Source organism: Coffea eugenioides, unplaced genomic scaffold (assembly GCF_003713205.1).
Source record: "Coffea eugenioides isolate CCC68of unplaced genomic scaffold, Ceug_1.0 ScVebR1_1854;HRSCAF=2784, whole genome shotgun sequence".
Taxonomy (NCBI): Eukaryota; Viridiplantae; Streptophyta; class Magnoliopsida; order Gentianales; family Rubiaceae; genus Coffea; species Coffea eugenioides.
In genome coordinates, this window is record NW_020862287.1 from 1 (window position 1) to 14,335 (window position 14,335).

Below are 14,335 nucleotides of genomic sequence, written 5' to 3' on the forward strand. Positions count from 1 at the left end.
CTTATTGCGGTTAGTGCATAAGCCCTTCAAAAATTTAGCATATTTGGGCAATTGCCTAATAGCATCCAATAAAGGAATATTGATCTCCACTTTCCTGAAGGTGTCCAAAATCTCTTGCTCAGATTCTTTCTTTTTGGCTCTTGTAAACCTGCCAGGAAAAGGAGGAATGTCAACTTTCTTTGAGACTTCAGAGGATTGTTTCTCATCTTCCTCTTCCCCCTTCCTGGGCACTTCTTCTTCTTTGGCGTGGGCACGCCTAGGAGACTGTACCTCCTTGCCACTCCGTAATTGCATTGCACTGGCATTCTCCTTGGGATTAGGAATTACTTGAGATGGTAACTTTCCTCTATTGCTATTTTCCAGGTTGCTCATGGAAGTTGCCAATTGAGACATCTGTACTTCCAAATTCCTAATGCTAGCACGAGTCTCTTGTTGAAATCTGTGAGACTCCTGTTGAGATCTTTGAGCCTCTTGCTGTAATTGACTCGTGCTTTGGGCCAGTGACTTCACTATATCTTCAAGAGACATGTTTGAATTGGAAGTGGATGGTTGTTGCACTGGTGGCCGTGGCTGGAAATATTGTTGAAAGCCAGGGGGTTTTGAAGCATAGCTAAAGTTAGGATGATTTCGCCACCCTGGATTGTAAGTGGGTGCAAAAGGATCATTCCTTCGTGGAGGTGGTCCAGAAAAATCTCCCACTATGTTGGCTTGTTCAGGTGAATCCTCCTGGAGAGTTGGACACATGTCAGTCATGTGTCCCGGAGTAGCACAGATACCACAAGTCTTCACAGATTGTAATTGCCCCCTTGCCATTTGACGTACCAGAGAGGTAAGCTCAGATAGTTTACCCTCTAAGTCAGAGTGATTCACTTCATTGACCCTTCTTATTGCTCCCTCAGCTCTCACTCCAAATTGTTGGGAATTTTCAGCCATGGTGGAGATCAATAACGTGGCTTCGTCTGTGGTCTTGTTAACCAGAGCACCGCCACTGGCTGCATCTAACATGCTCCTATCCATGGGTGATAATCCCTCGTAGAAATATTGTATTAAGAGCTGATCAGGGATTTGATGATGCGGGCAGCTGGCACACAGTTGTTTAAAGCGCTCCCAGTACTCATATAGAACTTCCCCATTTGCCTGCCTAACTCCACATATTTCTTTCCTTATATTGGCGGCTCTAGAGGCAGGGAAAAATTTCTCGCGGAATCTTCTCTTCAATTCTTCCCACGTAGTGATGGATCCAGACGGCATGTAAAATAACCAATCTTTAGCCTTATCCGCCAAAGAGAAAGGGAAGGCTCTCAACTTGATGTGGTCCTCAGTGACTCCTTGAGGTTTCATTGTGGAGCACACCACATGAAATTCCTTCAAGTGTTTATGTGGGTCTTCACCTGCAATACCACGAAAAGTAGGAAGTAAGTGAATAAGACCAGATTTAAGCTCAAATGCCTCTTCCGTGTTAGGAAATGTAATGCATAATGGCTGCTGGTTCACGTTAGGAGTTGCCAACTCCCTCAAAGTTCTTGGGGCTGCCATTGCTACTCGGGGAATATGCACTTCTTCTTTTTCAGATTCACTTGATGAATCACTGGAAACAAACTCTTGCTTAGATTCTGAAGGTGACGTTGAATCTTGTTGCTTACGCAACTTTGCCTCCTTGGTCAACCTTCTTGCAGTCTTCTCAATCTCTGGATCAAATTCTAATTCTCCTGTACGAGAAGATCGAGGCATAAAATAAATAAAAATAAATAAAAATAAAAACTAAAGCCTGTGCAATAAGTCACTTAAAACACCAGTTCCCCGGCAACGGCGCCAAAATTTGGTGGGTGTCAAACCACCAAAAATAAAATTTATATTAGACCTACTACCAAAACTGAATGAGTATAGTGGTGAGTAGGGTCGTCTCCTCAGGGAACAGGTAGGCAAATCACACAGGAAAATGGGGGGGATTTTTAGCAGTAGTACCAACTAATTAAAAAGGAATAAAAACTGAAATTTAAAGTTGATTAAGATAGCAGGAACCAAACTACACAAATAACAATTAATTAAAACAACATAATCAAGGAATTAATCTTGGCACCGAAGCACACAACTGATCACAGATACAAGGGACAATTCATATACTCACGAATAAACTGGTTATAGTGGTCAAGCGACGCACCCAACCACCAATCTTTCCTTAATTTTATGGTAGTCAAGAGACGCTCATAAACTATCCTCTTGTGATTAGACAACCCCAGGAATGCTCACAGGATTTAATGTAGCCACAGCATTAGGAATTAGAAAGACCCAATTCTAGATGACAAACACACATGCTGGTTTATTTAGGCTAGATTAATTATCCCCACGATCCAAATTAAACCGCTTGCGAGGCGGTAAAATTGTCTCGTTTGCCACTAATCAAGATACTTAAAGGCGACGCGCCAACATCCTAATTGGCTATCAATTATTTAGACAATCGAATAACAGGCCTAATTATCCAATAAATCTAAACAGTAATAACTCAGGGAAAAATAGAGAATAATCAAATACCCATGAACATATAAATCAAAAATAAAACAATTAAAACGATCTCACAGTTATGATGCTCCAATCCTTGATTTATTCCTCAACTAGATAAAAGATTCAGCCTTGCCACATAACGACGAAGCAATTCATAGTTTTCATGAAGTTTTTGCTGAACCCAAGACGAAATGAAAAACAATGCGGCCGCCAAGCCACTCACAATGATAAAGCAAAAGCCGAGAGAAGAAAAATCCAAGACCAAGTGCGAAAACGAAAAAGTCTCCCGACGTCTGACGGCTAGCGAACAAAAATAAGAAAACTAGAGCTAATCTCTCAAATCACAAAACGTGAATTCCCTTTTCTTTTGGTCTTTTTCGCCTTTTGTAGCCGCCAGTAGTCTTCAAAGGGTTAGGAGGCCCACAACTTTTGTTTCAAGGTTCCAATCCAGTGCTTCGGGTTCACGTGGACCATGGTCCGTCTTTCGGTTTCGTCCACCTTCTAAGGCGTGGCCACGCCTTAGAGGCAAGAGTCTTCTGGATTTTGTCTCCCTTTCGTCACTTTCAACACTAATTGCCTGTAATTAACACAAATACTAATTATGAGTAGAAATCCAATACTTTGTATACTAAACTGCCAAAATTAAGACCAAATAACCACAAATAAAATGCATAATTATATCCCTATCAAATTCCCCCACACCAAGACAATGCTTGTCCTCAAGCATTTCAAACTTTAAATACACAACCAAGCGAGCAAACATTTTGCAGCAGTTGAATTCAAAACAATGGCTATTAATCAAAGCAACTATTGCCAATGTGTAATTTAGATAACTGTCAAGTACTAATGACAAATTTTACGAGATAACTCTCCAACTAGCTTTTGAAACCAATGACTCTTTCAAATCCAGACTAACTAATCTAAGAATAGAAAATATCCAACCAACATTCTTTAATAACTGGTCCAACCATTAAGCAACATCTCAACATAAAGACTCATGGATCCGCAGGCAATACAATTATTCGCATACTTTCATGCTCGTATACTTTTTTTTTTCATCATTTTCATTTTTTTTCTGTTTCATTTTCCCTTTTTTTTTTTTTTTTTTTTTTTTTGAAGGAAGTGCTTAGTCCTTGAGCATTCAAGTCCTTTGACGCGAACTCTGACATCTCTTCAATGAAGGAGGCCGGTTACTCAATTAACCGCTTAAGAGCACCACATACTCATAGTTATTCTGCTGTTTGCTTTTGACGCGATAATACGACACTAGGTGAAGACCCCGGTTGGCTAAGTAATGATAAGCAGCGGAGTATAGCCGAATGTTTATTCACAAATAAACACCCAAGTAATGCATGCCGCTTCTATTCCTAACATGGAGAACTAAGATTAATAAATGAACCAGTTCAACACAAAATGTCAGACAAATATTTACAATGCCTAGAAAAGTTAACCAATAGAATTGAAGAGTCACAAAATTCACAAATATTCACCAGAGAGTCATCCTAAAATTTTACCATATCATACTACATATTATGCATCTAAAACCCGTGACATAGTTAAATTTGAAAATCTAGCCATGGCTTATCAGGGCTAACCATAAAAATCCCAAAAGGTAAGGTAAAGGTTTTGTTTTGTTTTTTTTTTTTTTTTAAGGAAGAAGGAAAAGCAGTAAGAAGGAAAAGCTAGACTACTCCCCCCACACCTAAAGTCTACATTGTCCTCAATGTAAGAACGAAAAGTTGAAGTCAAGTGAAGGGAGCAAAAAACTTCCCTGAATGAATAAAAACTGCAGCAAAACACCATGGTAGAGGAGGTGTCAGGGACTGGCACCGTGGAGCCTCCGACGGTAGTGTGGTGCAGCGTTGCTTCAGATGGAAGCGGAAGTCTTCAATCCAAGCCTGTGTCCCCAGAGTGGACCAGAGTTGCTGTAAGGCGTGCCTACGCCTTACGAGGCAGAGTCTTCTGCCCAAGCATTTCTACGGTGTTCAAGAGCATCACTTATAAGGCGTGGGCACGCCTTGTAAATCCAAGTCTCCTGCCCAACACCAAAAAGAACACTTGCAATAAAATAAAACAACCCAAAATCAACGAAAAACGAAAGAGAAGCCTTGGGTTGCCTCCCAAGAAGCGCCTTTCTTTAACGACTTTGGCTAGACGACTTCGCAGTGAGCAATTAGGCATAGATAGGATCTATCAAGTGTACCTCTTCCACAGTGCCAATGTCTGAAATATCAACAAACGGTTTTAAACGATGACCATTAATCGTAAAATGCTTATTAGTTTCTAAACTCTGGATTTCAACCACACCATTGGGAAAAACATTGACTACCACATATGGTCCAATCCAACGGGATTTTAACTTACCTGGCATGAATTTCAACCGTGAATTGAACAAGAGTACCTTTTGTCCTGGGAAAAAGTGTTTCGCACGCAATAGGCGATCATGAAACTGCTTGGTACGCTCTTTGTACAAACGTGCATTGTCATATGCTTCAAATTCTTGCAGTCAAATTCTTGGTACGCTCCTTGATCTCCCAGTCAAATTCTTGCAGCAAGAGCATCCAACGAATGAGTCTTGGCTTGGACTCCCTTTTTGACAAGAGATACTTCAAAGCTGCATGATCAGAGTAAACCGTTACTTTTGACCCCAATAGATATGATCTAAATTTCTCAAAAGCGAAAACAATGGCTAGAAGCTCCTTCTCCGTGGTGGTGTAGTTGCATTGAGCTGGTGTCAATGTTTTTGACGCATAGTATATCACGTGACTACACTTCCCACTCCGCTGTCCAAGCACAGCTTCTACGGCATACTGACTGGCGTCACACATGAGCTCAAAGGATAGCTTCCAGTCTGGGGGTTGGATGATTGGTGTCGTGGTCAACATACCCTTGAGTGTGTCAAAGGACAATTTGCAATCATCTCCAAAGTTGAATGGCACCTCCTTTTGAAGCAGGCGAGACAATGGTTGAGCAATTTTTGAAAAATCTTTTATGAAATGCCTGTAAAAACCTGCATGGCCTAGAAAACTACGAATATCCTTGACATTAGTAGGGTAAGGTAGACTAGTGATCAAATCAATTTTAGCCTTATCTACCTCAATACCCCTTGATGAAACAACATGGCCCAAAACTATGCCTTCCTTAACCATGAAATGACATTTTTCATAATTAAGAACCAAGTTTGTTTCAATGCATCTTTTCAAAACCTTTGTTAAATGGACTAGGCACTGATCAAAAGAATCACCGTATACTGTAAAATCATCCATGAAAATTTCAATGCAATTATCAATCATATCAGAGAAAATACTCATCATGCATCTTTGAAATGTTCCAGGAGCATTACACAAACCAAAAGGCATACGGCGATATGCAAAAGTTCCAAAAGGGCAGGTAAAAGTGGTTTTATGTTGGTCCTCTTGAGCAACAATAATTTGATAATATCCAGAGTAACCATCTAAAAAGCAAAAGAAACACTTACCTGCCAACCTCTCAAGCATTTCATCAATAAATGGGAGTGGAAAATGGTCTTTCCGAGTTGCGGCATTTAACTTCCTAAAGTCAATGCACATTTTCCACCCATTTTGCAATCTCATTGGCACTAACTCATTCTTTTCATTTTTCACCAACGTGATTCCAGTTTTCTTGGGAACAACATGGACTGGACTCACCCACTGGCCGTCAGAAATAGGAAAAATAATTCCTAATTCTAAGAGCTTGAGAATCTCCTTCATCACCACCTCCTTCATTGCAGGATTGAGCTTGCGTTGATGCTCTCTCACGGGTTTTACGTCCGACTCCAAAAGGATGTGATGCATGCAAATGGATGGATTGATGCCTTTGATGTCTGCTAACGTCCATCCAATTGCTGGTTTAAATTCTCGTAAGACCCGTAAGAGCCTCTCTTCTTGCAACGCAGTTAAATCATTGGCAATGATTACAGGCAAAGTCTTGTTATCTCCCAAGTAAGCATATTTCAAATGCTGGGGCAGTTCCTTCAATTCCACATTAGGTGCCTGTTGAACAGAAGGTAGAATCCTTTCATTAGAAGTGGGTAATGGTAGAAAAGAATTTTCAAACCTGCCTGGAAGCGGATGTAGTGAATGTAAGGACATGATAGCTTCTTTGACTTCCTCCTCCTCCATGTCGTCCACTTCCAAATTGGTCTTGCCTTGTTGCAAGACAAAGTCCAACTTGTCCCCCATGAAATTCTGTTCAAAATTCTCTTGCACAATAGTGTTAGTCATGCCAACAAAATTTACAGACTCAGTATCCTCAGGATGCTTCATTGCATCAAAAATATTAAAAGTGACCTTCTCTCCATCAAATTCCACAGATAAAGTCCCTTCATGTACATCTATTTTAGTCCTTGCTGTACTCATGAAGGGTCTACCCAAAAGAATCACTGCTGAATCAGTAGAGTATGCATCATTCATATCAACAATGTAAAAATCCACAGGAAAAATGAATTCATTGACCTTTACTAGAACATCTTCAACTAGGCCCTCAGGGTAGACATTCGACCTGTCAGCTAGTTGAATGATTACCCTAGTTTCTTTGAGGGGTCCTAAATTCAAAACTTTAAAAATTGAGAGAGGCATGACATTTATTGAAGCACCTAAGTCAAGCATGCTTTTTTCAATTCTTTGATTGCCAATTATGCATGGTATAGTAAACATACCTGGATCCTTGCATTTCTGGGGCAACTTCCTTTGAAACATCGCTGAGACATTCTCCCCCACCTTCACCTTGTCATCCAGACTCCACTTATTGCGGTTAGTGCATAAGCCCTTCAAAAATTTAGCATATTTGGGCAATTGCCTAATAGCATCCAATAAAGGAATATTGATCTCCACTTTCCTGAAGGTGTCCAAAATCTCTTGCTCAGATTCTTTCTTTTTGGCTCTTGTAAACCTGCCAGGAAAAGGAGGAATGTCAACTTTCTTTGAGACTTCAGAGGATTGTTTCTCATCTTCCTCTTCCCCCTTCCTGGGCACTTCTTCTTCTTTGGCGTGGGCACGCCTAGGAGACTGTACCTCCTTGCCACTCCGTAATTGCATTGCACTGGCATTCTCCTTGGGATTAGGAATTACTTGAGATGGTAACTTTCCTCTATTGCTATTTTCCAGGTTGCTCATGGAAGTTGCCAATTGAGACATCTGTACTTCCAAATTCCTAATGCTAGCACGAGTCTCTTGTTGAAATCTGTGAGACTCCTGTTGAGATCTTTGAGCCTCTTGCTGTAATTGACTCGTGCTTTGGGCCAGTGACTTCACTATATCTTCAAGAGACATGTTTGAATTGGAAGTGGATGGTTGTTGCACTGGTGGCCGTGGCTGGAAATATTGTTGAAAGCCAGGGGGTTTTGAAGCATAGCTAAAGTTAGGATGATTTCGCCACCCTGGATTGTAAGTGGGTGCAAAAGGATCATTCCTTCGTGGAGGTGGTCCAGAAAAATCTCCCACTATGTTGGCTTGTTCAGGTGAATCCTCCTGGAGAGTTGGACACATGTCAGTCATGTGTCCCGGAGTAGCACAGATACCACAAGTCTTCACAGATTGTAATTGCCCCCTTGCCATTTGACGTACCAGAGAGGTAAGCTCAGATAGTTTACCCTCTAAGTCAGAGTGATTCACTTCATTGACCCTTCTTATTGCTCCCTCAGCTCTCACTCCAAATTGTTGGGAATTTTCAGCCATGGTGGAGATCAATAACGTGGCTTCGTCTGTGGTCTTGTTAACCAGAGCACCGCCACTGGCTGCATCTAACATGCTCCTATCCATGGGTGATAATCCCTCGTAGAAATATTGTATTAAGAGCTGATCAGGGATTTGATGATGCGGGCAGCTGGCACACAGTTGTTTAAAGCGCTCCCAGTACTCATATAGAACTTCCCCATTTGCCTGCCTAACTCCACATATTTCTTTCCTTATATTGGCGGCTCTAGAGGCAGGGAAAAATTTCTCGCGGAATCTTCTCTTCAATTCTTCCCACGTAGTGATGGATCCAGACGGCATGTAAAATAACCAATCTTTAGCCTTATCCGCCAAAGAGAAAGGGAAGGCTCTCAACTTGATGTGGTCCTCAGTGACTCCTTGAGGTTTCATTGTGGAGCACACCACATGAAATTCCTTCAAGTGTTTATGTGGGTCTTCACCTGCAATACCACGAAAAGTAGGAAGTAAGTGAATAAGACCAGATTTAAGCTCAAATGCCTCTTCCGTGTTAGGAAATGTAATGCATAATGGCTGCTGGTTCACGTTAGGAGTTGCCAACTCCCTCAAAGTTCTTGGGGCTGCCATTGCTACTCGGGGAATATGCACTTCTTCTTTTTCAGATTCACTTGATGAATCACTGGAAACAAACTCTTGCTTAGATTCTGAAGGTGACGTTGAATCTTGTTGCTTACGCAACTTTGCCTCCTTGGTCAACCTTCTTGCAGTCTTCTCAATCTCTGGATCAAATTCTAATTCTCCTGTACGAGAAGATCGAGGCATAAAATAAATAAAAAAAATAAAAATAAAAATAAAAATAAAAACTAAAGCCTGTGCAATAAGTCACTTAAAACACCAGTTCCCCGGCAACGGCGCCAAAATTTGGTGGGTGTCAAACCACCAAAAATAAAATTTATATTAGACCTACTACCAAAACTGAATGAGTATAGTGGTAAGTAGGGTCGTCTCCTCAGGGAACAGGTAGGCAAATCACATAGGAAAAAGGGGGGGATTTTTAGCAGTAGTACCAACTAATTAAAAAGGAATAAAAACTGAAATTTAAAGTTGATTAAGATAGCAGGAACCAAACTACACAAATAACAATTAATTAAAACAACCTAGTCAAGGAATTAATCTTGGCACCGAAGCACACAACTGATCACAGATACAAGGGACAATTCATATACTCACGAATAAACTGGTTATAGTGGTCAAGCGACGCACCCAACCACCAATCTTTCCTTAATTTTATGGTAGTCAAGAGACGCTCATAAACTATCCTCTTGTGATTAGACAACCCCAGGAATGCTCACAGGATTTAATGTAGCCACAACATTAGGAATTAGAAAGACCCAATTCTAGATGACAAACACACATGCTGGTTTATTTAGGCTAGATTAATTATCCCCACGATCCAAATTAAACCGCTTGCGAGGCGGTAAAATTGTCTCGTTTGCCACTAATCAAGATACTTAAAGGCGACGCGCCAACATCCTAATTGGCTATCAATTATTTAGACAATCGAATAACAGGCCTAATTATCCAATAAATCTAAACAGTAATAACTCAGGGAAAAATAGAGAATAATCAAATACCCATGAACATATAAATCAAAAATAAAACAATTAAAACGATCTCACAGTTATGATGCTCCAATCCTTGATTTATTCCTCAACTAGATAAAAGATTCAGCCTTGCCACATAACGACGAAGCAATTCATAGTTTTCATGAAGTTTTTGCTGAACCCAAGACGAAATGAAAAACAATGCGGCCGCCAAGCCACTCACAATGATAAAGCAAAAGCCGAGAGAAGAAAAATCCAAGACCAAGTGCGAAAACGAAAAAGTCTCCCGACGTCTGACGGCTAGCGAACAAAAATAAGAAAACTAGAGCTAATCTCTCAAATCACAAAACGTGAATTCCCTTTTCTTTTGGTCTTTTTCGCCTTTTGTAGCCACCAGTAGTCTTCAAAGGGTTAGGAGGCCCACAACTTTTGTTTCAAGGTTCCAATCCAGTGCTTCGGGTTCACGTGGACCATGGTCCGTCTTTCGGTTTCGTCCACCTTCTAAGGCGTGGCCACGCCTTAGAGGCAAGAGTCTTCTGGATTTTGTCTCCCTTTCGTCACTTTCAACACTAATTGCCTGTAATTAACACAAATACTAATTATGAGTAGAAATCCAATACTTTGTATACTAAACTGCCAAAATTAAGACCAAATAACCACAAATAAAATGCATAATTATATCCCTATCAAATTCCCCCACACCAAGACAATGCTTGTCCTCAAGCATTTCAAACTTTAAATACACAACCAAGCGAGCAAACATTTTGCAGCAGTTGAATTCAAAACAATGGCTATTAATCAAAGCAACTATTGCCAATGTGTAATTTAGATAACTGTCAAGTACTAATGACAAATTTTACGAGATAACTCTCCAACTAGCTTTTGAAACCAATGACTCTTTCAAATCCAGACTAACTAATCTAAGAATAGAAAATATCCAACCAACATTCTTTAATAACTGGTCCAACCATTAAGCAACATCTCAACATAAAGACTCATGGATCCGCAGGCAATACAATTATTCGCATACTTTCATGCTCGTATACTTTTTTTTTTCATCATTTTCATTTTTTTTCTGTTTCTTTTTCCCTTTTTTTTTTTTTTTTTTTTTTTGAAGGAACGTGCTTTAGTCTTGAGCCATTCAAGCTTTTTGACGCGAACTCTGACATCTCTGCAATGAAGGAGCCCGGTTACCTCAACCTTAAAGCCTTAAAGACGTCACTACATGCATAGTTATCGCTGGCTTTTTGACGGCGAAAATCAGAACACCTTTAGGTGAAGACCCCGTTGCTAGTCAATGATAACCAAGCGGAGTATAGCCGACTGTTATTCACAACATAAACACACAAGTAAAATTAAAACTATGCAAGCCTGCGTTCTTTTCCTTAACATGGAGAACTAAGATTAAATAATGAACCCGTTCAACTACAAAAAAAAAAATTGTCCCCCCCCCCCAAAAGAACCAAAAAAAAAAATAAAAAATTTTTAACAATGCCTAGAAAAGTTAACTCAAAAGAAATTGCAAGAGTCACAAATCTCAAATATTCACCAGAGAAGTCATCTATAAATTTTACCATATCATACTTAACCATATTATCAATCTAAAACCGTAACAATAGTTTAAATTTTGAAAATCTAGCCATGGCTTATCAGGGCTAACCATAAAAATCCCAAAAGGTAAGGTAAAGGTTTTGTTTTGTTTTTTTTTTTTTTTTAAGGAAGAAGGAAAAGCAGTAAGAAGGAAAAGCTAGACTACTCCCCCCACACCTAAAGTCTACATTGTCCTCAATGTAAGAACGAAAAGTTGAAGTCAAGTGAAGGGAGCAAAAAACTTCCCTGAATGAATAAAAACTGCAGCAAAACACCATGGTAGAGGAGGTGTCAGGGACTGGCACCGTGGAGCCTCCGACGGTAGTGTGGTGCAGCGTTGCTTCAGATGGAAGCGGAAGTCTTCAATCCAAGCCTGTGTCCCCAGAGTGGACCAGAGTTGCTGTAAGGCGTGCCTACGCCTTACGAGGCAGAGTCTTCTGCCCAAGCATTTCTACGGTGTTCAAGAGCATCACTTATAAGGCGTGGGCACGCCTTGTAAATCCAAGTCTCCTGCCCAACACCAAAAAGAACACTTGCAATAAAATAAAACAACCCAAAATCAACGAAAAACGAAAGAGAAGCCTTGGGTTGCCTCCCAAGAAGCGCCTTTCTTTAACGACTTTGGCTAGACGACTTCGCAGTGAGCAATTAGGCATAGATAGGATCTATCAAGTGTACCTCTTCCACAGTGCCAATGTCTGAAATATCAACAAACGGTTTTAAACGATGACCATTAATCGTAAAATGCTTATTAGTTTCTAAACTCTGGATTTCAACCACACCATTGGGAAAAACATTGACTACCACATATGGTCCAATCCAACGGGATTTTAACTTACCTGGCATGAATTTCAACCGTGAATTGAACAAGAGTACCTTTTGTCCTGGGAAAAAGTGTTTCGCACGCAATAGGCGATCATGAAACTGCTTGGTACGCTCTTTGTACAAACGTGCATTGTCATATGCTTCAAATTCTTGCAGTCAAATTCTTGGTACGCTCCTTGATCTCCCAGTCAAATTCTTGCAGCAAGAGCATCCAACGAATGAGTCTTGGCTTGGACTCCCTTTTTGACAAGAGATACTTCAAAGCTGCATGATCAGAGTAAACCGTTACTTTTGACCCCAATAGATATGATCTAAATTTCTCAAAAGCGAAAACAATGGCTAGAAGCTCCTTCTCCGTGGTGGTGTAGTTGCATTGAGCTGGTGTCAATGTTTTTGACGCATAGTATATCACGTGACTACACTTCCCACTCCGCTGTCCAAGCACAGCTTCTACGGCATACTGACTGGCGTCACACATGAGCTCAAAGGATAGCTTCCAGTCTGGGGGTTGGATGATTGGTGTCGTGGTCAACATACCCTTGAGTGTGTCAAAGGACAATTTGCAATCATCTCCAAAGTTGAATGGCACCTCCTTTTGAAGCAGGCGAGACAATGGTTGAGCAATTTTTGAAAAATCTTTTATGAAATGCCTGTAAAAACCTGCATGGCCTAGAAAACTACGAATATCCTTGACATTAGTAGGGTAAGGTAGACTAGTGATCAAATCAATTTTAGCCTTATCTACCTCAATACCCCTTGATGAAACAACATGGCCCAAAACTATGCCTTCCTTAACCATGAAATGACATTTTTCATAATTAAGAACCAAGTTTGTTTCAATGCATCTTTTCAAAACCTTTGTTAAATGGTCTAGGCACTGATCAAAAGAATCACCGTATACTGTAAAATCATCCATGAAAATTTCAATGCAATTATCAATCATATCAGAGAAAATACTCATCATGCATCTTTGAAATGTTCCAGGAGCATTACACAAACCAAAAGGCATACGGCGATATGCAAAAGTTCCAAAAGGGCAGGTAAAAGTAGTTTTATGTTGGTCCTCTTGAGCAACAATAATTTGATAATATCCAGAGTAACCATCTAAAAAGCAAAAGAAACACTTACCTGCCAACCTCTCAAGCATTTCATCAATAAATGGGAGTGGAAAATGGTCTTTCCGAGTTGCGGCATTTAACTTCCTAAAGTCAATGCACATTCTCCACCCATTTTGCAATCTCATTGGCTCTAACTCATTCTTTTCATTTTTCACCAACGTGATTCCAGTTTTCTTGGGAACAACATGGACTGGACTCACCCACTGGCTGTCAGAAATAGGAAAAATAATTCCTAATTCTAAGAGCTTGAGAATCTCCTTCATCACCACCTCCTTCATTGCAGGATTGAGCTTGCGTTGATGCTCTCTCACGGGTTTTACGTCCGACTCCAAAAGGATGTGATGCATGCAAATGGATGGATTGATGCCTTTGATGTCTGCTAACGTCCATCCAATTGCTGGTTTAAATTCCCGTAAGACCCGTAAGAGCCTCTCTTCTTGCAACGCAGTTAAATCATTGGCAATGATTGCAGGCAAAGTCTTGTTATCTCCCAAGTAAGCATATTTCAAATGCTGGGGCAGTTCCTTCAATTCCACATTAGGTGCCTGTTGAACAGAAGGTAGAATCCTTTCATTAGAAGTGGGTAATGGTAGAAAAGAATTTTCAAACCTGCCTGGAAGCGGATGTAGTGAATGTAAGGACATGATAACTTCTTTGACTTCCTCCTCCTCCATGTCGTCCACTTCCAAATTGGTCTTGCCTTGTTGCAAGACAAAGTCCAACTTGTCCCCCATGAAATTCTGTTCAAAATTCTCTTGCACAATAGTGTTAGTCATGCCAACAAAATTTACAGACTCAGTATCCTCAGGATGCTTCATTGCATCAAAAATATTAAAAGTGACCTTCTCTCCATCAAATTCCACAGATAAAGTCCCTTCATGTACATCTATTTTAGTCCTTGCTGTACTCATGAAGGGTCTACCCAAAAGAATCACTGCTGAATCAGTAGAGTATGCATCATTCATATCAACAATGTAAAAATCCACAGGAAAAATGAATTCATTGACCTTTACTAGAACATCTT

General features: G+C 40.3%; 1 protein-coding gene across 1 annotated transcript; it reads right to left on the minus strand.

Annotated features, from left to right (window-relative positions):
- Nucleotides 1-55: 55 nt before the first annotated feature.
- Nucleotides 56-1,731, minus strand: LOC113755918 (the record flags this gene model as incomplete). Its single annotated transcript, XM_027299779.1, has 1 exon — nucleotides 56-1,731. A coding segment is annotated over exon 1 (1,676 nt), but the record flags the coding sequence as incomplete, so codon positions are not given.
- Between the last annotated feature and the right edge of the window lie 12,604 nt (nucleotides 1,732-14,335).